The following is a 26900-nucleotide window of genomic DNA, read 5'->3' on the forward strand; positions in this document are numbered from 1 at the left end:
TAACATGTGCAGTCCTACGTGGTGGTAACATAAAGGTGATCTGACATGCTAAAGTCGAGAAGCATGGCTCTGAACATTAATACATTCAGGGATGATCTTTGGTTATCTGGGGAGTCCTTGACTTGACATGACATTTTCCACTAAAACATTCTTCTGACTCTTTAGCTAACTTTGTGTTTCAAACTAAATTTTTTTCTACTTCAAGGCAAGTGTCAGTGTTTTGGAGGGGTCCGAGTGACACAGTTCATTAGAGTGATATGACTCTTCAAGATTTAGTCTCTAATCAAGTTTGCTCTGAAGTCTTTTATGAGGTCAAGGCTCTTTAGCCTGTATTCATGCATAGTTGAAACCACTAAGCATTTCAATGAAAACAAGCAGCCAGTTTCAGTTATACCCCATTGACACATATCACTGGTATTGGGTGCAATGTAAGGACAGAAAGAGTGTCCATATTACTTATGAAATGTTATGGTTTTAAAAAAATAAGTGGCTATATTTTGGAAAAAAATCTTAGGACTTTGTGCCTATATCTGTGTTATAATATGCCAGTTGATAATAGAGTTTTATGGTGTTCATCATTTTGATATTTTTTAATTTCACATTTAAACTATTTGTATATTGGTATATATTGGCATCCTAATATGTAATAAAACACTGAAAAAAGTTACATCTGTAAAAGGAAGTTTTGTATAAATTTTATAAATTTGTCATGAGGCAATCCTGTCCTATAGAATGGGTATTGTACTTGGCCCACATCAATGCAGTCAAAACATCTCTAAATAATTGTAGATTACTTAGAAAAAATTAATATTTTTTATTACACTAATTTCTGCTTTCTTGACAAAAAATAGGGATTTGTATGAGAAAGTGATGTATTTTATTTCAGGAGAAAGAGGATATATTTTGAGAAACAGTTAAATAATGGAAAGATAAATGTTACTAAGTTTTGAACCACCTAAGACTCATTGTTCTGGGTATACAGAATCAAATCTAAACTTTTTGAGTTTGCAACTTGGCATGACATGATTTATTGAATTTCAAAAAATTTATTTGCTTTGAAGGGCTTAAATTGGCCTTATTCAGACTTCAGATCCCTTAAAAATATCATTTTAATTTTAAATTACTCAAGAAAAGGGAATTTCCCTTAATAAAAGACAAGCTTAGTGAAGTGAAAATTGTCTTTGTAGATTACATGCTTTGGCTTTATCACACTACAGATATTTGCTAAACCTAGAATGACCTCTTCTTCTTCTTCTTCTTCTTTTTTTTTTTTTAAGATTTTATTTATTTATGAGAGAGAGAAAGGCAGAGACACAAGCAGGCTCCACACAAAGAGCCTGATGTGGGACTCAATCCCCCAACCCCAGGATCATGCCCTGGGCCAAAGACAGACGCTCAACCGCTGAGCTACCGAGGCATCCCTAGAATGACCTCTTCTAAGTTAGTTTTGCTTCCATCCATTTTAAACAAAAATAAAAACAAAGTCATATATAAAAGAAGAAACAGAAAAAGCCATTGACACAACTTCCATTATAAACTCAAACATGCTAAGTCAAGTACATTTAGACTTATGTAAGAAGTTCTTTGTTCTTAGAAAAACAGATCTTGTAGTTATGGGAAATTGCAGGTAATCCACAATACTTAATTTCATATTTTGGTTTCTGAAACTAATGTTAAACTACAATAACTGTAGTATTTGGAACATTAATTGTTGGGAATTTGGTCTCTGAATTAAATAGAATAGTACAGATTACTGTTCTACTTTAGATTATTGTTCAGTTTGTGAATTGTTGCCATGAAATGAAATTATTTGACTAAAGTGATTTATGTACTGTAATACTAAGCATAAATAGACATAGATATAGCTAATTGCAATATTATATTAAGATGTTTTGTGTTTTGATCATGGTAGAGCTATAACTAACAGCTTAAATAAAAATAAGTTCCTCCATAAAAAATAAAGAAATTATACTCAATGATTTGCATAATGACAAACTCTATACAAGTTAGAATGTTTCCAATTTAAGTTTTATTTTATTAATATTAATAAATAGCAAATAAAGTTTAGCAAATATTTAGGTTATCAAAGACATTTTACCATAAATACAATATTTAAAAAATAACAATGCATATTTTTCAGTTTTGTACACATTTATAAGAAAGCCTTTCAAGGGCTAACCTAAAAATTTTTTAAAGTCTCTGGTTACTTGAGGAAATTTCTGGAGTTATATTTGCTTTCTTGTTGGAAAAACAATGTGTTCTTCGTACTTCGGCACTTTTTTTTTTTTTTTTTTAATCTAGAGAAGACTATCCAATACAGCTGTCTTTCAGGTCATCTTTCCTATCTTAGTGATGTTTCAATAAACCAAGGAGCATATGTTCATAACCTGATTTCTTACAGGTTTCACTGCTACCTGCTAGTGGAATTGAAAAGAAATCTGTAATCATATAACTGAGTACTATTCACTTAAAGAGATTAACTCTTAAGTAATAATCACACAAAGAGGTAAAGGTTTGTTTTTTATTACCATAAGATGGTTCTTCCAGTTCCATCTTTTCCTGCACACCTCATGTTTGCTCTAATCCTACTTAAGGTAGATGACTATCCTGGCAATAAAATCTTTGTTCGTAACAGAAGAACTGGAAGCATGAACTAAGTCATCAGAGGATGGGACAAGTGTGAAATAAGGTGTCTATTGTTCATGCTGTGGAGAGCAACCCAATAAGCAACTACTTGAACTTCCTGAGTGATTAAACCGCTTCCCAAACACAGCAATTTACTGCCTGCATTGTGAATACAATAAAGAAGTTGAGGGATCAGAAGGCCATCAGAAGAAATTACTCAAAAAAGTGTTAAGGATAGATGTTCCATGGTTTCTTAAGGTGCAGAGTATTTATCATAAGATATAAGCTTTAAATGAGTTTATAAGAAGTGTCCTTAGTTTATTAGTATGGTATTGTGTGTTTAGAATCAATAGTAAAGATAATGATGTATCATGGGGCTTGCTTTTTAGTAGAAGTAAAAATCAGCCTCAAATGAAAGTCAAAGGAGATGAGGGAATCACTATCAAAAGGAAAAAAAGAACTAGAAGGCCAGGTCAATCTTCTAACTTAGGAAAAGAATAGGATAAATTATTAGACCTGTTAGCAGCTCATGTTGTTCTGTTATGACTGTTCTAAAGTTAGTTAGAAATGGACAATCTCCTAGCATTTTTTAGGCTATGCATTTTTACCGATACTCCTTTTTTGATGGCACCGTGTCTATACTGTCCCTTAAACATTGATACCAGTGATAACCATATGTACTTTTGCAAGCTAATCTCCCACTTTAACATTTGATGTCACACTTTATTCCTGATGACAAATGCGTTTGGCAAACAAACAAACAAAAAAACACTGAGCTGCTAAATTGAGGAAATTGCAAGTTTGGTTGCAATTTTATTTTTATCTATTAATAACCAAATGAGGAACTTGTCAGTTTACTTTTTATTGGTAGCAAGACAACTTCATTTTCTGTTGCATCCAAAGAATGAACTCGATTTTTTTATGTTCCAACTTTTGGGGCAGAGTGAGATAATAATCTCACAATTAGCCAGGATAATACAATATGTTTGAAAAATTTTATAGCAGCAGTCATGTCAATTCAAGTGTATAACGAGATTCAAAATTTTGTAAATGTGCTGAAAATAATCACTGTGGGGACTTCGATAATTCAAGGAAACTTCACAAGGCCAGATTTCTTTCTCTAAGAGAATGAGACTTAACATCTATTGAGTAAAATACTAAAAATATTCACTGTTAATATTAAAGTTTTTACTATCCCTCCTCAAATAATTTAATGGGCATATTTTGCTAACTTGGAATCACCAGTGTTTTGATAAATAAGTGGGTTAGGCTTTTCAGAGCATGTATAGGAAAAAGAGTGAGAGAGGGGGAAGAAAAGGCTAAAAGCAAGGTATTACTTCGTATTTTGGTATCTGCCAATTTTTAATCTTTATAATTTAATGGTGAGTGAATTATTAAAATGAGAGGAAGAAAATGAAGCTAAGATAAAAGCAAGAACTCTGTTTCTACACGAATATACAAATACTGAACTCTAGAGAAAAAATTCCTGCCACTGATGGAATTATAGCTGGATGATCCATCAGGAAAAAGTAGTTAATTTCTGACATTCCAAAAATGAAGGTAAGTGTTTATGCTACTGAAATATAGTAAAATCTTATCACAATTTCTATTTTCTCCAAAATGTTCACTCTTCCTCAATCCTACTAAATCTCTGAGCCCCTCTTACCAAATACCTGAGAATTTTCCATAATTTACACCCCATTTTTGTGAGTAGTTTCTATATTTTCTAGTGTTCCTTTCCTTCCTCAGCTACAGAGTTAAGTCAAGGGCTTAGGAAAAGAAAGCCAGACTCTGAGAAGTCCAGGGGGAAGGAGTATGTCTTTAACAGAAATAAAATGATCAAACCCAAGGAGAAGAAAATGGGAGATCCAGGAGGGCCCCGGCATGATTTCAGCCCTGTTACACTATTAGTTTCAATTTTAATAGTAAAAGCAGTGGGTAAATGCTAGTAAGACTGAAATAGTCCTGGAGCTTCCTGGAATCCATTTACTTGAGTGAAAACTCCACCCTCTCAGGGCTGCTCTAGCCAATGCATGCTGCTTCCAGTTTCCTTCAAGTTCCACTCTTTAGACAGGGAGGAAAGCTTTAGGAAGAAGTGCAAATTATTTGTAAAGATTGTTCTGGCAGCAGAACAGGTACTTTATTTTATATTTTCCCTTATTTGCAACATTTTACTCTAATCTCCAGGAAGGCATAAAAGATGATTTAATTGTATTAAGACAACGTATACTTTCCTCTATTTATAGACTTTTGTCTTAAAGAGGAAAATGTATATGTGTGTATATGTATATATACATATACACACACACACATATATATGTATGAATATGTATAGATCCACTTCCTTTGGTTTTTGGTTTTTGATTAGTTCATGCAAAACATGAACAAAATATAATGTTTTTGTAATCATATGCCAAAAAGGTGGTAAAAGATGTGATTTATATCTGTACATTCCAAAACATCATATTGCAGATCCTCACAAAACATTCTAGATTATGTCTACAGAACCTCAGCAAAGAGAACAGATATAAACCATTTAGTGAATTTGAGTCAGCTCTACCTAGAAAACAATTTTCCCTTGCTTCAAACATCCACACATACAGGTTAGCCCCAGATTCTCGGACACTAATGCTGTATTGAGTTGGGTGTGAGGTTTACCAAAATCTGGAGAGGCACAGCTTGTTTTCCCGAGAAATCTCAATACACTCTTGGATTTGCCTGTAATTTTTATGTTAGTAATAGGGCAAGCAGTTGCTTCTAAAATTCTGTACAGCTTTTGAGTTCTTAGGTCACTTAGGTGATAAAAAGTCCCATGGCTGCTGTTCTTTGAGGGTGGAAAAGTAGCACTCTTGGAATTGTTAGTTCAGTGAGGTATTCTCTCAATGCAAGGCTTTTTGAGTATTTAGGTAGAAAGAGTATTCATGGTCAAATACAAGACTTCCTTATGGAAGTTAGCCTGAGCATGCACAAGATGGAACAGATTCAAGAAGCTTCTGTCATCTTCGTCACGGTCTCCTGTATGCCCCACACAGGAATGGACAGTAGGGAAAAGGAAATGACAGTTAAATTTTTAAATACATGATTTATTTGGAACAAGATGTTCCAATTTTCCCTAATAATATGTAACAGAAGACTTCTTAGTGATCTTTACTAAGTCAGATGTTAACACTGAAATCAGGGAATCAGATAAGAGCTCTATATAAGAAGTCAGCAGAAAAGGATGCTGGTCCATGCTTTACTGCCTCTAACTCCATGACCCTGGGCAAGTCAAATAATTTCTCTTCACCTTAGTTTTCTCATCTGTAAAACAGGGTTAATTATCATGTTGGCTACCTAATAAAACTATACAATAATATATGTTGCAACAAAACAACATAGGGCATTATTATGATGTTTATGATAGATGGTAAGTGAGCAAGTGAGCATTTTGCTGTGCAAAACTGAAACTCGTTCCTTTCAGAGCAGACTCTTTAGGTTTTCCATTAAAATCCATATGAGATATAAAAAGGAGCAAAACCAAGAGCTAAATATATCTTGTGGAAAAACAAACAAACAAAGGTCTGCTTCTTCTATTCTTGGTTTGGAAATAAAAGTCTCCATGGAATTAGCTCTGTTTTCAGTGGAGACCAGGATGCATTTTAGTCACACCTGTGCACCGTCTACACGCATTCTCACTCACCGGACATAACTGACTGCAGCATTTCCATTATAACACATGCAAACGCATTTGCCACACTCTGTAGGAAGTTATTTCTTTCCACTGGAGTGCTAAAGACTTTACAGACTTTTTGCATCATTTTAACTGCCCAATCCATGCAGTAGAGTTCTTTCTCACATACCTGATTTAGATAACGAAAAGAGTTACGGTAAGTCTTCATGTGAAGAAAACTGTAGAATTTGAAAATGGTACTGACAATGATGCTTTATGACTTTACATAAGTTATTACACATGACATCATATTGAGTTTATAAGTGGGAAATGCTTTTACATCTAATTCTCCTTTGCTTTCAAATGGTACAATTTTAGTGGCAAAAAATATGATGTAAATAAAAGCTTTGTTCAAGATTATCATAGCACATTATTTATTAATGTAAGAACTAATATCGCAAATATTAAACACATCAAAAATAAGATTTCTGCTCATTTATTCACTTGGTTAATATTTACTGAGCAGATGCTAAAAGCTAGAGATACAGTGGTTAAGCCATAAAGACAGGGCCTCTATTTTCCAGAAATTCAATAAGGGTGACAAACAGGCAATTTTATTTTATTTTATTTTATTTTATTTTTTGCAATTTTATTATTTACATATTTTATTTATGTATTTATGTATGTATGTATGTATGTATGTATGTATTTATGATAGACACAGAGAGAGAGAGAGGCAGAGACACAGGAGGAGGGAGAAGCAGGCTCCATGCCGGGAGCCCGACGCGGAACTCAGTCCCGGGACTCCAGGATCACGCCCTGGGCCAAAGGCAGGCGCTAAACCACTGAGCCACCCAGGAATCCCTATTTACATATTTTAAACATTTTATTTATTTATTTAAGAGAGAAAGAGAAACCATGAGCAGAGGGGAAGGGCAGAGGGAGAAGCAGACTCCCTGGTGAGCAGGGAGCCCGACGTGGGACTCAGTCCCAGGACTCTGGTATCATGATCCAAGCCCAAGGCAGACGCCCAAACCAACTGAGCCACCCAAGTGCCCCAACAAACAGGCAATTTTAATAGGCAAGAGAACTATGGTGACTCCACCATGAAAGCTGCAGGGAATATTTACCTATTATTTAAAAGATAAAAATTTTTTTAATTTTTAAAAAAATTTATTTATGTATGATAGTCACAGAGAGAGAGAGGCAGAGACACAGGCAGAGGGAGAAGCAGGCTCCATGTGGGGAGCCCGACATGGGACCTGATCTCAGGTCTCCAGGATCAGGCCCTGGACAGAAGGCAGCGCTAAACTGCTGAGCCACCCAGGCTGCCCTTAAATACTGATTCTTTCAAAATGTTTTGAACATATTTCTGTTCCTTCAGGGCAGCTCCTTGGTAAGCCAACTATCATGGTAAACAATTTGCTAGAGAAAAATTTGTTCTTACTTACCAAAGCCAAAAAGACAATGAGCTTTGCCAGTTCAATGGCCCGTCCATTCACAGCTTTACTAGCCATGAAAGTGAAACAGATGTTGTTCCCACTTAGGATTAGGAGACGTGCATTATTCTCTAGAAGCCATTCACGGGGAACCACTTTTATTAGAGGAAGAACAGTTATTTGGTGAGAAATTATATAATAGTTCTAGTAAACATCATTAAATACATGCAATATTATATCGCCTTATTGGAAATACTAGTGCCAAGGAAAAAGCTCAGAAAAAGTGCTTTAGTTTTGCAATTACAGCATTCAACCAGAGACAGAGATTACTGCCAAGTTATGGTGGCTTTTACAAATGTCCTAGTAATATAGTCAAAGCATTCCTCCTACACATAGATCAAAAGGCAAGATGGTCTAATTCTGTATAAGGAAAGAAATCTTATAAAATTTAGAATCTAAAAGATTCTGCAAGAATTTAAGAAAAAATTGTTTTCCTTCTCCTGTGCCAACAGGAGAGGGCTTTCTTCTTATGCAACCTAGGAGGTTGTTTGTGAGAATTTGCAAAATGGGAATAATAAAGGTAATTTAATTATGAAACTTTCAAATAATAATAGTAATAAACATACATATTAATTGGCAACTGGAGGAAAGGAAGTTGACTATATGCATTCTCTTCAGATATAATGCCAAACTCTTTAAATATTTTAGAACATTTAGTGATTTTGAATAGGCAATTCATTTGTTACCTGTAGCTTTATCCTTACAATTTTATAACTGTCTTCTAAGAATACATTTCAACTACTCTATGTGTTAAATATGTATTTTACCTGATAGTTCATCTACAAGACTGATAACATCATCTGCTGTCCACTCTTTGGTGCCTGTGTCATACAGTAATTTAATAGCATCAGCCAAATCTTTCAGACTGGATTCATCCGTAGGTCCTTCTATCATTTTCTGCCAAACCACCTGTCCTGGATAATTGAAACAAAAACTAGGCTATGACAGAATAGTTGGCTTTGTGATAAAGACTTCATGGAAAGGAAATTGAATTGCATTATGGAATCCCATTGCTTATATATGCTACTTTCATAGTGAAAAGTCAATTCTGCTAACAGTATAAATGTGAATGTCTCTGACTGCTGTGATGAAGTTTAGCAACAATAGCTACACGAAGTAAAGAAAACATAGTTTCACCAAGCAGAACAGCACTTCTAGTTCAAAGATAATGCTACTCCTGTAACAAAAATGATAATAAACAATTAATATAATCTTACTAAAATCAGATGAAATCTGATAACCTCCCCAAAAGAGACCACACTGTATTTGAGTATCTTCCAAACATTAATATGAAAATACAGTAATCCAGTCAAGTTTTGAATATTTGCCTATGACCAATTCTCTTTGTGAATTACACACAATAAAATTTAATCCCAGATCGGTTTCCTGCTGATACTTTAAACTGGTAACCTCCTAACGTAGTCAACATAAACCAAAGAACTGCACACTAATATTAACAATAATCTAAGTAAAACTTAATTAGAAAGACAAAAAATGCAAATAATCATATTATGCATCCAAAATTAAGTAAATGTCAATTTCAACTACTACTGTGCTTTACAGACACTGTGATTCCCTTCTAGCAGCAAACATAATCTCGAGGTGAGGTAATGTTTACAAATGAAAGATAGTGATCTTTAGGTATACCAGAGATGATGGGAATATATTTGGTAATGGCCTGTAGTCTTGAAGCTTAAGCTATGCATAAGCTAAAGTTGTGTACATCTATGAAATCATGAAACATAGTTCAGTCATAAGGAATGAGGAAAGTGAGCAGGTACAAAAAGATATGCTTTCTAAAATAGAAGTAATTAACCAGTTTTGTAACATACATCCCCCCAAAATGTATGCTCACCATCTTGAGGAGATACTGGTCCGAAGATGATATACAATAATCTTGCCTGATTCACCATTGGCCATGGTTTTAATATACGTGTCAACCAAAAAGCAGAATCACTTTGATGTGTCCAGTGATCAAGCAGGACGTTCCTACAGAACAGTCTGATCCTTAATTCCAGTTTTCGGGCACTTCCTATGAAGACAAAATAATTATATAAACCATTCTTCCTAGAAAGGCTGATATGGGGATGCCTGGGTGGCTCAGTGTTTGAGCGTCTGTCTTTGGCTCAGTTCATGATCCCAGGGTCCTGGGATGGAATCCCACATTGGGCTCCCCACAGGGCGCCTGCTTCTCCCTCTGCCTATGTCTCTGCCTCTCTCTCTCTGTGTCTCTCATGAATAAATAAAATCTTAAAAAAAAAGAAAGGCTTATATGCATATTGGATATGCACGTGGATATGGTCAGTGATAGATGTCTGTAATATACTTTGTACTATAAGTGTTATTTCATTTTCCTCTGTAATAATTTTAGATTATGAAGGGACTCTTTTTTAAAGAATTCTATTGAGGGACACCTGGGTGGCTCAGTGGTTGAACGTCTGCCTTTGGCTCAGGGTGTGTTCCCAGGTTCTTAGGATTGAGCCCACATGGGGCTCCCCCACAGGGAGCCTGCTTCTTCCTCTGCCTATGTCTCTCCCTCTCTCTGTATCTTTCACGAATAAATAAATAAAATATTTTAAAAATAAAGAATTCTATTGAGATAGACACATCATACAATTCAGTGGTTTTAGTATATTCACAGAGATGTACACCCAGTACCAAGTCAATTTTAGAATATTTTCATCACTTCAAAAAGAAATCCTGTTCTTTTAGCTATCACCCCCAACCCTCCATTCTTTACCACCCCTAGCCTTAACCAATAATCTACCCTCTATCTCTAAAGATTTCCTTTTTCTGGACATTCATATGAATGAAATCATATAGTATGTAGTCTTTTGTGACTGGCTTCTTTCACTTAGCATGTTTTCAAGTTCCACCCATGTTATGGCATCTATCAGTACTTCCTTCATTTTTATGGCCAAATAATATTCCGTTGCATAGATATACCTCATTTTGCTTATCCATTCACCCACTGATGGACATTTTGGTTGTATCCACCTGTTGGGCATTATAAATAATGCTGTTCTTAACATTTGTGTACCAATTTCTGTGTGGACATATGTTTTAATTTCTCTGTGGATATACCTAGGAGTGGAGTTTTGGGGTCATACAGTAACTCTTTACTCATTTGAGGAACTCAGGCTGCTCTCCAAAGTGGCTGTACCATCTTACATTCTGACCAGCAATGTATGAAGGTTCCAATTTCTCCATATTCTCACCAACATTTGTTGTTCTCTGACTTTTTGATTCTAGCCATCCTACTGGGAATGAAGTGGTATCTTGTGGTTGTGTTATTAAACAGACTTATTAAAATACATATAATTTACATACCAAATAATATACCCATTTAAAGTATATAATTCAATAGTTTATAATCTATATTATTGGGGTACCTGGTTGGTTCAGTTGGAAGATGCAACTCTTGATGTTGGAGTTATGGGTTCATACCCCATGTTAGGTGTAGAGATTACTTAAATAAACAAACTTTTTTTAAAATATTTATTTATTTATGATAGACATAGAAAGAGAGAGAGAGGCAGAGACACAGGAGGAGGGAGAAGCAGGCTCCATGCCGAGAGCCCGACGTGGGACTCGATCCCGGGACTCCAGGATCGCGCCCCAGGCCAAAGGCAGGCGCCAAACTGCTGAGCCACCCAGGGATCCCCTTAAATAAACAAACTTTTAAAAATATATTATCTTATTAATTTTTTAATTATAGAAAAATGTATTTCTATATCTTTATATACATATAAGTAATATATAACATAATGTTTGCCATCTTAACCATTTTTAAAGTATAAAATACAATGGCATCACTTACATTCACAATGCTGTTCCACCTCACAACTTTTATTTCTAAAACTCTTTATTACCCCAAGAGAAACTCTATAATCATTAAGCAATAACTTCCTATTTCCCTCTGCCCCCAGTTCCTAATAACCTCAAATCTGCTGTTTTTATGAATTTGCTTGTTTAAGGTACTTCATTTAAGTGGAATCACAATATTTGTCCTTTTGTGTCTGACTTATTTCACTTATCATGTTTTCCAAGTTCATCCATTTTAGCATGTATCAAAACTTCACTCCTTTTTATGGCTGAAAAATATTCCATTGTATGGATACACCATATTTTGTTTATCCATTCATCTGTTGATGAATATTTGGGTTGTTTCCAATTTTGGCTTTTGCGAATAACACTGTGGTGAACATTAGCATATAAGTATCTTTCCAAGTCCCAGCTCTCAATTCCCTTAGGAATACCTAGGAGTGGAATTATTTGGCAATGTGATAATAATATGTTTAGCTTTTTGAGAAACAATCAAGTTGTTTTCCATAGTGGTGGCATTGTTTTACATCTTTATACCACTTATGTTCTACTTACTTGTAGGTAAGACAAGAGTAAATAGAAAGTCCACCAGTAATCTAAGGTCATATGCAATAAGTACCCCCTGAGGTAGTAAGCCGAGTAACACAGACGTTTAGAGGACAGAGATTACTGAAGGCCTGAGGATCAGGAAAGGGTTTACAGAGGAAGTCAGGCAAATTGGGTCTTAAAAGATGGTATTTTAGGGGATAAAAAAAGAGAGAGAGATGAATAAAAGATATGAATAGAAATGTTTAAGAGATGTGTGAGATACAGTGAGGAGAGTGATAAAGACTACTCTTATGTCAAACAGATACAGAGAACAGTAGGGAATAAATTTGAAAAAGTGGGTTGGGGGCTGGCTCAGCGGTTAACCATCTGCCTTCGGCTCAGGGCGTGATCCTGGAGTCCCAGGATTGAATCCCACATCAAGCTCCTTGCATGGAGCCTAGTTCTGTCTCTGCCTCTGTCTCTCTCTGTGTCTCTCATGAATAAATAAATAAAGTCTTAAAAAAAAAAAAAGTAGGTTGGGATTAGAATGTGAAGGCCAGTATAAACATTTGGATTTTATTTTGAAGACATCAGGAAGCCAATAAATTTTTTTGATCCAGAGAGGGACATGATAAATTAATTTTGTTATTGTTTCATTGGGCTTCTAATCTGCCTTTTGATCTATAATTTGATTTCATAATGAAATAGCTCAAGCTGTCAGAAAAGCAGAGATACTACAACAAATACTGTGTACCAATCACTTAGCTTTGTCAAAGCTTTACTTTTTGCTATATTTGCTTCAGATTTTAAAAAATAAATAAAACATAGGTACAGTTACAGCTTCTTGTATATCATTCCCAATCCTCTTCCCCTTTAACCTCAGAGGTAATCAGCATCTTGAATTTGGGTTTTGACTTTCTTGTACTAGTCAGTATTCTCCAGAAAAATAGAACACACACACACACACACACACACACAGAAAAAAATTTATTTTGAAGAATTAGCTCACAAGACTGTAGAGATTTGGCAGTCCAAAATCTGCAGGGTATGCTGGCACACTAGAGACCAGAGAAGAGTTTTAGTTCAAGTACAAAGGCAGTCTGCTGGTAGAATTTTTCTTGCTTGGGAGGTCAGTTTTTTTCTACTAAGTCCTTCAAGTGATTGATGAGACCTACTCATGTTATGGAGGGTAATCTTTATTCAAAGTCTACTGATTTATTTATTTATTATTATTTTTAAAGATTTTATTTATTTATTTGACAGAGAGAGAGAGAACAAGCAGGGGAGTGGCAGGCAGAGGGAGAGGGAGAAGCAGGGAGCCTGATGCACAGCTCATTACAAGGCTGGATCCCAGGATGAGGGGATCATGACCTGAGCTAAAGGCAGATGCTTAACTGACTGAGCCACCACGCATCTGGTCTACTGGTTTAAATGTTAATCTCATCTAAGAAATAATGTAGAGAAACATCTAGAATAATGTTTGACCAAATATTTGGGTACTGTGGCCCAGCCAAGTTAAACTTAACATCACATCTCCCAACTATGGTCTTATATTTTTTAATATATGTATGTTACCATAAAAAATACATAGAGTTATTTTGCATGTTTTTAATTTGTATATAAATAGTATCATATTGAAAATATCCTTTGGTTATCTTTTTCAATTTATATATATATTTTTAAGATTTTATTTATTTATTCATGAGAGACACAGAGAGAAAGAGGCAGAGACACCCACAGGCAGAGGGAGAAGCAGGCTCCATGCAGGGAGCCTGATGTGGAACTCGATCCCGAGTCTCCAGGATCATGCCCTGGGATAAAGGCAGTGCTAAACCGCTGAGCCACCCGGGCTACCCTCAACTTACATTTTGAGATTTATCCATATTACTACATGTGGCTTTGGTTCACTCATTTTAACTACTAATGGTTTTCACTGTATGGATACTTAATTAATTTATCCATTCTCCTGATGATGGGCATTTAGATTGTAGGCAGTTTTTTTTTTTTTAAAGATTTTATTTATATATTCATGAGAGACACACAGAGAGAGGCAGAGACACAGGCAGAGGGAGAAGCAGGCGCCATGCAGAGAGCCCGACATGGGACTTGATCCCGGGTCTCCAGGATCACGTCCCTGGCTGAAGGCAGTGCTAAACCGCTGAGCCACCCGGGCTGCCCCTGTAGGCAGTTTTTCATGGTTACATGCTGTAATGCTCATTCTTTTTAAAAATTTTTAAAATATTTTATTTATATGAGAGACACAGAAAGAGAGGCAGAGACACAGGCAGAGGGAGAAGCAGGCTCTCCTCAGGGAGCCCAGTGTGGGACTCAATCCAAGGACCCCAGGATTATGCCCTGAGCCTAAGGCAGGGGCTCAATCACTGAGCCACCCACGTGCCCCTCCATCCAGTCTTAAACAATAAAATATTATTAATACAGTTGAGCCCTCCGAATACTTCTTTCTCTAATCATATGCCATGTTTGCCTCAAAATCTAATTCAGTATTTATCATCCCCTTATATTTCTTTTTTTTAAATATTTTACTTATTTATTCATGAGAGTGAGAGAGAGAGAGAGAGAGAGAGAGAGAGAGGCAGAGCAAGAAGCAGGCTCCATGCAGGGAGCCCGACGTGGGATGCGATCCCAGGTCTCCAGGATCGCGCCCTAGGCCAAAGACAGGCACCAAACCCCTGAGCCACCCAGGGATCCCCCATGGTTGACTTTTAAATATACTTTTGAGCTCTGCTTTTTTTTTTTCTATTTTAATATCTGTATAATATTACCTGTGAGCTATAGTTTTTTTTTTTTTTACCTGGTTTGCTGCAGACAGCGGTCTGCATCTTGCGGGAGAGATTAGTCAGTTCACATAAGAAGTTATATACACGATGGCACTCAAGTTCATCCCAACCTGCTGTTAAGGTCTGAGAATAGTAAAATAAAGGAAACATTGCAGATGTTCAGATCATCAAATCAAAATGTAAGTCACTACTAGCTTATGAGCATAACTGCTGTAGCACATGATCGAAGTAACATACAATTTTTATCCACGATGGAATGTTAAAATTAAAATTAAAAAGAAAATTTACATAAAGAAATCCTAGAAATGCTCCAAGATCCACTTTTTTTTTTTTTTTTTTGGTTGTAAAGGGAGTATTATTTCAGAGAACTTTCAAATGGTATTGAATCTTGAACTCTGGCAGTATGGGTAAAATAACAAAGGCCAAAATCCTAGGACACACATTAGAGATCTGATTCACAACCATACGGTGGTTTAGTTTTAGACTATAATAAAATCCCTTTGTCTTCTTCTGGTTAATCATTTATGATATTGCTTACAAATGACAGTGATCTCATTTTAATGTGACAATTATGAGCATTTATTATTAACATTTTGATGTGAACAAGCAAAAAATTTTTATTAGGACAAAGTTTAATAATTGTCTTTGAGCCAACCAGACTGTACAGTTAAACATATATGAAAAGGAAATTCAGGGCAGCCCCGGTGGCTCAGCGATTTAGCGCCACCTTCAACTCAGGGTGTATTCCTGGAAGCCCTGGGATCGAGTCCCACATTGGGCTCCCTGCATGGAGCCTGCTTCTCACTCTTCCTGTGTCTCTGCCTTTCTCTCTCTCTCTCTCTCTCTCTCTCTGCGTCTCTCATGAATGAATAAATAAAATCTTAAAAAAAAAAAAGGAAAGGAAATTCAAATGGCTCACCACTATTAGATTTTGAAAAAGGTTGACTAATGATTTAAATTTTTCTTAAAGTAGGGATGCCTGGGTGGCTCAGCAGTTGAGTGTCTGCCTTCGGCTCAGGGAGTAATCCTGGAGTTCCAGGATGGAGTCCCATATCGGGCTCCCTGCATGGAGCCTGCTTCCCCCTCTGCCTGTGTCTCTGCCTCTCTCTCTCTCTGTCTCTCATGAATAAATAAATATTTTTTTAAAATAATAAAATAATAAGTTTCTCTTAAAGCAGTTGAACTGGATTTTAGTTGTTTATTTATTTATTTACTTATATTTTATTCATGAGAGACACACAGAGAGAGACAGAAAGAGAAGCAGGATCCCTACATGGAGCCTGATGTGGGACTTGATCCCAAAATCCCAGGATCATGACCTGAGCCAAAGGCAGATGTTCAACCATTGAGCCACCCAGGTGCCCTGGATTTTAGTAGTTTAAAAATTAATCTCTTTCTCTGTGGAAGGACATAGAAGAAACTGCTAACAATGGTTACTTCTGTTGAAAGGAACTTGGTGGACCAGCAACAGGCCTTGATGGTAGACTTAATTTTCACTTTATACAACTTTGTACCTTTTGAATTTTATATAAATATATGTTTATATTACGTCTCTACCCACCTCCCATCCCCCAAAAGCAAAAGTCTATCTTAGAAAAGGGATGGTAGGAGGGCGTAGGCTACCAGAATCTGGGCTTGCAGATGGTGGCTGGCAAGCTGGGATACAGAGCAAGACTGTTGTAAACCTTGCAAGGTTGTGTAAGTTTTAAATAAGTTATTACAGTTGATCCTTGAACAAGACAGGGGATGGAGTGCTGACACCCCTGCACAGTAAAAAATATGCATATAGCTTTTGGCTTGCCTAAAACTTAACTATTTAATATCTACCGCTGACCGCAAGTCTTACCAATAACATAGTCAATTGACATACATTTTGTATGATATGTGTATTGTCTACCGTATTCTTACAACAAAGTGAAAGAAAATAAAATGTTATTAAGAAAATCCTAAAACAGGGATGCCTGAGTGGCTCCATGGTTGAGCCTATGCTTTCGGCTCAGGATGTGATCCTGGGGTCCTGGGATCGAGTCCCACATCGGGCTCCGTGCTAGAAGCCTGCTTCTCTCTCTGCCTATCTCTCTGTGTCTCTCATGAATAAATAAATAAAATCTTAAAAAAGAAAAGAAAATTATAAAACAAAGAAATCATAAGGGAGAAGTAATATATTTACAGTACTGTATTTATTAAAAAAAATCTGTATATAAGTAGACCTGGACAGTTCAAATCCATGTTGTTCAAGGGTAAACTGTACATTTAAACTACTTAGAATATAATAGATTAATAATATATCATTAATATTGAATAACATTAAATAATAGTATTATCTTATTATCTTCTTTTTTTTTAAGATTTTATTTATTTATTCATGAGAGACAGAGAGTGAGAGAGGCAAAGACACAGGCAGAGGGAGAAGCAGGCTCCATGCAGGGAACCTGATGCGGGACTCGATCCTGGGATTCGGGGATCACGCCCTGGGCCAAAGGCAGGCACCAAACCGTTGAGCCATCCAGGCGTCCTATCTTCTTTGTTTATAATAAAAGATTAGTCAAAAACTTTAAAAAAATCATGTAGTTGATTTCTTATTTTATCAGCTTAATTGAGATAAAATTGACATATAACATTGTCTAAGTTAAAGTGTACAATGTAGTGATTTTATATATGTATATATTGCAAAATAATTACCACAATAAGGTTAGTTAACACACACACCTACCATCTCCCAAAGCTACACTTTTTTTTCACTTCTAAAATCATATTTTATTTATTTATATATATATATTTTAAGATTTTATTTATTTATTCATGAGAGACACAGAGAGACAGAGAGAGAGAGAGAGGCAGAGACATAGGCAGAGGGAGAAGCAGGCTCCATGCAGGGAGCCCGATGTAGGACTCGATCCCAGGACTCCAGGATCACACCCTGGGCTGAAGGCAGGCACTAAACTGCTGAGCCACCCAGGGATCCCTAAAATCATATTTTAAATAACTAGCTCAAAACTAAAAAATTATTATACACACATGCACCACCCACAAGACTTCTAGTCTTTACAATTGGCTGGAAAGTTCAAGGATATTCCTGTAGAGCAAATAAATGTTAAATGTTCTTCCCCTCAAGAAATTCAAGAAAAAAAAATCTGAGGTGGCAGACACATTATTAGACTAACACTTCCTCAAATCTTTATAATTTTATCTTGTTCTCTTTTAGATTACTATTATTTTTATTAACTTACAGAAAGGTAGACTACATACTCTACTTGTTAACACTTCAAAAAACATTTTTTCTTCTTTCACTAAAAAAAAAAAAAAAAAAATGTACCTGTAAAAACATGCCATAACATGGTAATCCTAAACACTGAATAGGAGCTGCACAGCCATTGAATTTAAAACAGGAAACCTGTAAAGAAAACAAGAATTAATTCCTCTTTTTTTTTTTTTTTTTTAAAGATTTATTTATTTGATAAAGAGAAAGAGAGTGAGCAAGAGAGGACAAGCAGGGGGAGCATCAGGCAGAGGGAGACAAAAGCAGGCTCTACTTGGAGCAGGGAACCCTATGGGTGGGGGCTCATTCCCAGGACCCCAGGATCATGACCTGAGTTCAAAGCAGACATTTAACTGACTGAGCCATCCAGCCACCCCTAGTTCCTCTTTTCCAATCGAACCATACAATTATTGGACATTCAAATTTAATGTAAATATGCAGGAATTTTTCAATATTAATTGAAAATAATTAAAATGCAAAATAACTAATAAGCATTGTATCACGTAGGTGAGATCACAAAAGAAGTATAAAACAGTGTCTCTGTCTTCAAGGAGTTCATAATTAATTTAGAAGAATTTAGAAGAATAAAATATATGCACATGAAATTATTTTGATAATTCAGGTTAGAATATACATAAATGTTAAAATGACCGAATATACACTATATCAGACACTGTGAAAGCAGAAACAAGATAAATTTGGGAATGATCAAAAGACCTTCTGAAGCATGTGAAAAAAGCATTGTCTCAAAGTAGGATTCAAATACAATGAATGGAAAAGATAAGTGAGGGAAACAAAATAAGGACAAAATTGTATAGAAGCTTTATGTGGAAAAAAAAAAAAAAAGAAGCTTTATGTGGGACATGCTTAACTAGGCTCAATGTAGTAGGAAGCAAGGCGGCATTGTCAGGAAGAGCCCTAAAAATACCAGCTATGGACTTTGGACCTTATCTTGCCAAAACTGAGTAGCCACTGAAAGATTTTTAAGTAAGAAAATAACTCTATGAAAGGAATGCTTTAGGAAGAATAACCTTGATTCAGCATATAGAATGTCTTGGGAAGTGAAGAAATAGATGGCAGAAAGATCTGAGAAGCTGCTGTAATAATATAGACCTGAACTCAGTGCAAATACTGACATGAAACAAAGCTAATGCATCAGAAACAGTTCACATGCTATTGAGTGTAGAACTGAACTATTAGTGTTGGATGTATGTTTGAGTTTGTATAGTGAAACTCAAAAGCTTATACAGAGATTATGCCTAAAAACACAGATACACATTTCTAAGTCATAAATTATCATAAAATTTTTGTTATTTTATTTTTTAAATGTTTTAAAGATTTATTTATTTGAGAGAGAGAGAGAGTGCACATGTAGGTGTGTGAGGGGAGAGGGAGAGAGAATCTTAGGCAGACTTCCTGTTTAGCACAGAGCCTGATACAGGGCTCAATCCCATGACCCTGAGATCATGATCTGAGCCAAAACTGAAAGTCGGATGTTTAACCAACTAAGCCACCCAGACGCCTCCAAAATTTTTGTCATTTTAAAATTAAAAATATGTTTCCTAAAAAAAAAAATATATATATATATATATATATATATATATATATATATATGTTTCCTATGTTTTTGTACATTTAAACAGTAAGTTAACATTCAGAAATTATTTTATTTTATTTATTTATTTTAAAGATTTTATTTATTTATTCATGAGAGACAGAGAGAGAGAGAGAGAGAGAGAGAGGCACAGACACAGGCAGAGAGAGAAGCAGGCGCCATGCAGGGAGCCCGACGTGGGACTCGATCCCAGGTCTCCAGGATCACACTCTGGGCTGAAGGTGGCACTAAACTGCTGAGCCACCTGGGCTGCCCCAGAAATTATTTCATTTTAATAAGATATCTAAATCACTACTTTAAAACAGCCTCAGGATTCTCATGTAAGGTAAAAAACACTTTTATTCTCTGATAAATCTAATAAACTTGAATGATATTCTTAGCTATATGTAAAAATTGTTTATAATAAGTAAAAGACTACTATATTTTGCTGTTTTATAATCTCTAGGTACTTGGTATAATATTAGATTATCATCAATTTTTACTAGGTTTTTCATGAAAATCTACTAATTAAAGATGGATCTGAAATGAGTGTAAGATATAAGAAATATCTTTACTAGAAATCAAGATTGTGAACCAATTAAGAAGTATGATCTTACTTCTGCAAGTATCTTGTGAATGTACTTTAGTCTTTCCTTTGTGGGTAGCAGCAATGTACATCTTTTAAATAGCAGACCTGAGAAAGTAAAGAGAACACATGAAAAAAATGACAACAATATAATTAATGTACTTAGAGTATTTGTAAAGCACAGCATAACATTTCCTTGAAAGTCAAGTATAGTAAATGACAGTGGACTGTGAACTGATATGGTTCTGAAGAGGAAGACTGGAAGCAAGGGCACCAATTATTTACAATATATGGTGTTTACCAAGTAATGTGATATCCACTAAGTGGCGTAAAATATTACAAAAACTATGAAATTATATTAAAAGACAAATATAGAAAATATTTAGATTTAAAAATATATAATAACAGATACAAAAAATACACTAGTGGAACTTTATTCTATAGAAAACAGATTCCAATTATTTCTTGAAATTAACCGCATGTTCATGAAGCAAAATGCCTTAAGAGTTACTACTGTAGAACATGGGGAAAAAAATGAGAAAAGAGATTTTATATTCTTTTCTCCATATAAAAAATTTTAAATCATAAGTACTTAAAATACAGAGGTTAGAAGTTATTTTTGCTCACAGAAAGTATCCAGTTTGGATGAAATATCCATTTCTTCTTCAATGATATCCTTTTATGGGGCATGCATGTTAAGAATGTATAGAATTTTGTGTTCAGATATTTTAAAAAAGAAGAAAAAACTCTTCAATTTCCCAGTGAGACATGTAACTTGAACTACAGAGACAGAAGTGTATGATTTGTTTCTTCTAACTTTATGTGTTCTGTTTTCCTAAAATGGCAATATGTTGTTAACATTCCTATAAGGGCAATGTTTTCCTTACACTAAAAATAAGATATATAGTAGGAAAATAAATACCTGAATATCATGAATTTCTCCATTTTTATGTTTTCTACATTTACTTTTTTCAACATATATGATAGCTACTTTATATAATTCTGTAGAATCTATGGGAATCCAATTTATTTTTAGAAGTTGCTATGTTTGGGCAACACATGACCAGAATTGAGTTTGAAATATAAACCTTCCTTATTTTTGTACATAAAAAGACATTTTCAGTGTTTGGTTTTTAAGCTGAGTTCTTTTCCTTTCATGTTTTGGCATCCAGTCCCATGGCATATCATAGCTGGGGAAGTGTAAGCTATAATTGTATGCTGGTTGCTTTTTCTAATGTAAAACTCCTATTTTTAAGGGTTGCAATTTACCATAAAAACCAATACTGGCTGACTTATTTATTTTTTTAACACAGGTGCTCTGCTATACCCTTTAGAGATCAACTTTTAAAATTTCTTCCCACTAAAATAGAGTCAGATGTAATGTTCTTTTCACACTAGCCATCTGCTCTGATTTGTATGAAGAAGCAAATTAAAATTTATAATCTTCAGAGCACAGAATTCTGAAAACGTTATTTTAATGTCTGAAAACAAGAATGGATCAGATAGCAATGGCAACATGAAAAATTGGTAAGTACATCAAACATTTACCTAAAGAATCAGTCATAAACCAGGTGTCTGCACCAAAATTAAATGGAGGGTTGAAATTATTACATGAATAAAACTGTTCTTAAAACCTGGCTATTAAGATCGATACATATTTGTATTTTCCACTGAATTTTCCAAATAATTATTTTAATTTTTTTGTTCTTTAGGTGATTGAGTCTTGGTCAGAGAGAAGAAAAATTATTTCAGATCAAAACCAAAAAATAAGCTCTTTTACCGTACCACTTGTTCTGCAATTAAGGATGTTTGAAAAAAGATGTTTAAATGACAAGTAGCAAAAAGTCATTGCTATACTCTGTTACAGCCTTTCTAAGTCTACTCACAAATACTGAAACCAATAATGTAATCAGATTACATATCTTTCATTTAATCTTATTAAATACACTTATCAAATACACTTTTATGTATTTACACATGTATATAGTCTTATTTTATTGTCTTAAAGCTAGGCATCCTTGGGCTACTAAAAGGTAATAAACACTTAACTATTACACTTCTATTTAAAATTTGAAAACATCACCTTAATTTTTGGTTTTATTGCCATGCTTTGGTTAATTATTAGGTAGTTTCATAATTAAACTGGTGTCACCAGTCAAGTCAAAATTAGAATTTTACTTCAGCACTCTGAGGAAGGGAGAATAAAATCAATAAATCAAGGGAAGAGATTACATGGAATTTCCTTTGATAAGATTAATTTATTATAGCATAATGATTTATTAGTAAATGTGTGGAGTACTTAAGAAAACACATCATTTCTGATAAGAGAATAAGTGATCTTCCACAATAAGGTATTTACGTTTCTTTTCTAATTTTAAGGACTAGATTATGGTGAAAGAGAAAAGTTCAGAAAAAAAACTCATTAGATCTACAGGAAGTAAAGCATAGAAAACACACTGGCAAGCCACCTAGACAATAAGCAAAGGTGACATTGTAGGTACATGAAATCACAAGAACTGATACTTTACATTAAAGTACATTCTCTCATCTTTAAAGATAAGTATAAGGGACTATTATGGGAAGAGTAAAAAACATCATAGAAATAGGCACATTGTAAGAAATATCCCCTTTCTCACAGGCCTTAACAGAATTGTTTAATAAAATCCCCTTAACTCAGTGTAGTTCTTTACTTGTTACAATTCTCATTACATAAATTACCTACCTAGAGATCTGTAATATTCCAGTATGATAGAGTCTTGTCTCTTGCTAGGCAGCTCAAGGTTATGAAAATCCTGTAGTAAAAGTCTTTTGCTTCCTGATGAGGTTGAGATATAATTAATAATGTGCTGGCTGACTGTTTTGGACACCATACTTAGCATGCTGATATCTTTCACTACCAAAAAAAAATACATATACATATATAAAAAATAACTTAATTACAAGAATGTCATTATCAGTACAATCTATTAATTCATGTTAGCTCATTAATAATAATACTACATAATAAAATACATAAAAAACTGGGGAGAAGTAGGGAAAATTGGAAATATTCAGGGATGTAATAGTCAAGTTATCATATTGTTATAATTAGAGGCATGCTTTAAAGAGTTTGAGTGTCATACTTTCTTCATTGTACCCCTTACCTAACAATGACAAAACTTTAGAAAATAAACATAATGTAAATATCATTAACATTCTAGCATTCTAGTTTGTCTAAGATGACAAATTAGTTCTTGGGGAAAAAAAAAATCGAGGGTCTATATAGTTACTCACAGTCCCCAGACCTCACCTGACAAATATCTTAAGATTATTTGGAATATTTCCAATGGCAAGGCTTTAAAATTTCCAAGCGTTGATAAAGGCTGAGAATCTGAGCCAAGGGTGTTGGAAAAATAGCTGGTGGATCGACGATTACTGCGTCTATATTTCTGGTTGGGAATCAAAGTGAAACCAGTATTTATTCTAGACGCCATTCTTTTTCTTATCTCATGAATTTACCCTGGTTAGAAAAATAAAACACAAGAGACAAAGAAGAAAGGAAATTATAGCAATAAAGAGCTGTTTTTTAAAATCAAGAAGTTGATACTTTGATGGTCTATCTATTCACAAAAAAAATTTTAAGTGATCTCTACCCCCATTGTGGGGCTCAAACTCACACCTCAAGATCAAGAGTCATATGCTCTACTGAATCAACCAGGAGCCCCTCTATTTACAAAACTTATAATGTCCAATTTATGGAGTTTCCACCAGTAAGAGTGTATTTATTCACTTCACATGATATGAAATGTTTAAAAGTCTTTCCCCTCTTAGCTAAATATTCTACAAAAAAGAATTTTAGCAGAATAAGAAACATGGGGGGGGGGAATCCCTGGGTGGCGCAGTGGTTTAGCGCCTGCCTTTGGCCCAGGGCATGATCCTGGAGACCAGGGATCGAGTCCCACGTCAGGCTCCCCGTGCATGGAGCCTGCTTCTCCCTCTGCCTGTGTCTCTGCCTCTCTCTCTCACTGTGTGCCTATCATAAATAAATTTTAAAAAAATTAAAAAAAAAAGAATAAGAAACATGTATTTGGATGAGAGATAGTCTAAGAAAATATTCAAAATCTTTAAAAAGTAAAAGATTTGACACAAAAAAACAATGTAACAAATTCAAAACGTTCGATATCTGTCAATTAATATGTTGCTTTTACAATCTTTATATTCTAAACAAAACAAAACAATCTTCATATTCTAGAAAAAAATCAAAATATCAATGTAGCTTTAAAAATTTGTAGTAAAGTTTTTCTATTTCTTTAAAACTGACATTTTCTTTGTTGGAAACAGTAAAAATAAAGAGATAAGTAGAAATTCTAAGTTTGGAGTTTTTAAAATTTACTAGCTCTAATAGATTAAGAAGGGTGCATTACCATTACCAATTATGTGTTATATAACACAAATAAACAGTGAAATTAAAGTCTTGTAAAATTAATAAGAATAGAATAAATAAATGAACAATGATTTTCCTTCTAATTCCAATTTGGTTAATACTAGTTACTTATAAGTCTGAGGAAGGACCTATACAATTTGACTTCAAAATGAACACTTCTTAGAACTTATCGAAATCACTGATAATTTACTTACCCCCCAAAAAAGTTCTTAAAAAAATATTCATAGTACCCAGTGACTTTGTGTCACTATTGCTGCAATTCAGAAAACATTGCCTTTTGTTTATATATAAGTATATGTACATATACCTAACTACAACTCCAGTCCAGGCCTCCCTGTTTCTGAAGTAACAACTAAGACGTTTCATCAAAGCGTTACAAATATATCTGACCCAAATCCACTTTCTCCTTTTGTCACAAAATTGCTAAAATCACAATGTTACTTAACGTATCTAAAAAGTTACAGTCCAATTTAAAAATCAGTTATCCATCGGAAAACATGGCCAAGAAACTTGGCTCTTAGTGAAAAACATATATAAATATATATTCTAACAAAAAAGGATCATTGTTCATGCCCTGCTTTTGTAATCTGCTTTTTTCCCCATTGTAATTGTAAGTAAAAATAATTCCTTTCCATGCCAATCTACTTCTACAAGCATATCTATTTTAAAGGCTGCATGTAAATACACCAAATGGAAGAATGTTAATTTATTTAATCCACGAGGTTGTTTTTAACTTTTCACAGTACGCACTTTATAAAGCGTTTTCACTGTAACAGAATTATAAATCGGGCCTAGGATCTGTCCTGGTTCTGAGGAGCGTGTCAAGTGGGGACGTGGGTGGGACCTGCGGGCTCTTCAGAGACCCACTGACACCTGGGGACCCAGGGGACTGCAGTTGTGTCAACCACTGAGTGTATATATTGAAACCTCTCGGGATTAAAACGCAATGGGCCCATTCTTTTAACACTAAAGTCTCCTCTTAACAATTCCTTATTTTCCTCACTCAGACCTGGACGCTTTTGGTGCTGGGGGTGTGGGGGTGGGGTGGGGGGGGATGCAGGCTTTTCTGAAAACCCTGAAGGTGTAAACCCAAACTATTTCCGGTTCTCTCCTCCCCCAAGAGAATGAGAATCACTGACCAAAATAATATTAATAAATAAAAATTTTCGATGCCTCCGTTCCACCCCACTCTGAAAGGCTTTGAGGGCCTTCTTGGCTGAACTTTGCCCCTCCTTCAGAGAAAACCGTCCAATAGCAATTCACCCGCGATTTCTATTTTGTTTTAATCTAAGAAACAAAACAAAACAAAACAAAAAAGCAAACAAAAAACCCTTAGAGACCCACCACATCTGCTTGGATACTGGCCCCAAACCCCTCTAGAGAGAGGTAAACTAGGGAGGCCACAAAGCAGAAACTTGGCCCATAGAAGAATCAAACCACATGATGATGAGGTTTTTATCCCCTCAGTCCATGAAAAGGTGAAATTATCTCAGGAAAGTACTGGGGAGAAAAAAAAACTCTTTTTACCACAGATTTTGACAGTTTTCCGGCTAAGGAATCACAGGCAAATGGGATTTAGTTGTTCTGCCCCACCATCCTCAAATTTCTTAATGTTTAAAAAAGAAAACTCTTTCCTCAAGTTTTTCCCGCCGGGTAGAGGGCGGACCCAGCTCCGGTCGGCTCCGGAGCCGCGTTCCCGCCTCCCAGGCGCCCCCGTGGCCTCAAGAATATTTTAGAATCCTCCCAGGAGCCCCAGCGGGAAGGAAGCCCCGCCCCCTCATGAATAGCAAGAACCCAGGCTCCCATAGTGCCCTCCTCCCTCAGGAATATTTTAGAAAACCCCCTCCGGAACCCCCGGAGGCAGGAGGCCCCGCCTCCTCATGAATAGTAAAAGCCCGGCGCCCATAGTGCCCACCTACCTCATGAATAATTAACGAGGACAAGGTCCTCGGAGCCCAAGCCGAGGCTAAAGCGACTCTTTGCTCTAAGCTCCAGACAGGAAGGGGTGGAGCCGTTAGAGTCTAGGGGGAGGGGAGGGTGCAAAGGAAGGGAGCCCCAGCCTGGCGCGCCACGCATCAGCTCCAAACCACTTCCTTTCCCTTCAGCCTAGTTTT

The 26900-nt window shown here is 35.5% G+C and overlaps 1 protein-coding gene across 3 annotated transcripts; it reads right to left on the reverse strand.

Moving 5' to 3' along the window:
• Positions 1-2202: 2202 nt before the first annotated feature.
• On the reverse strand, positions 2203-26783 carry FBXO47 (F-box protein 47). 3 transcript variants are annotated; one of them, XM_077853031.1, is made up of 11 exons: positions 26706-26783; positions 23653-23862; positions 23086-23256; positions 20395-20471; positions 18241-18318; positions 14939-15047; positions 9629-9805; positions 8541-8687; positions 7726-7868; positions 6305-6464; positions 2203-5640 (listed from the first exon to the last, which is right to left on the reverse strand). In XM_077853031.1, the coding sequence occupies exons 2-11, from the start codon at positions 23834-23836 to the stop codon at positions 5528-5530; spliced, it is 1359 nt and encodes a 452-aa protein (XP_077709157.1). In that variant the 5' UTR covers positions 23837-23862; positions 26706-26783; the 3' UTR covers positions 2203-5527. The 3 variants fall into 3 exon arrangements, with proteins under 3 accessions (XP_077709157.1, XP_077709156.1, XP_077709158.1); XM_077853030.1 differs by lacking the exon at positions 26706-26783 and adding an exon at positions 26314-26498; XM_077853032.1 differs by lacking the exons at positions 2203-5640; positions 26706-26783 and adding exons at positions 5718-5925; positions 26314-26498.
• Positions 26784-26900: the final 117 nt, after the last annotated feature.

Source organism: Canis aureus, chromosome 16, assembly GCF_053574225.1.
Source record: "Canis aureus isolate CA01 chromosome 16, VMU_Caureus_v.1.0, whole genome shotgun sequence".
Lineage (NCBI taxonomy): Eukaryota > Metazoa > Chordata > Mammalia > Carnivora > Canidae > Canis > Canis aureus.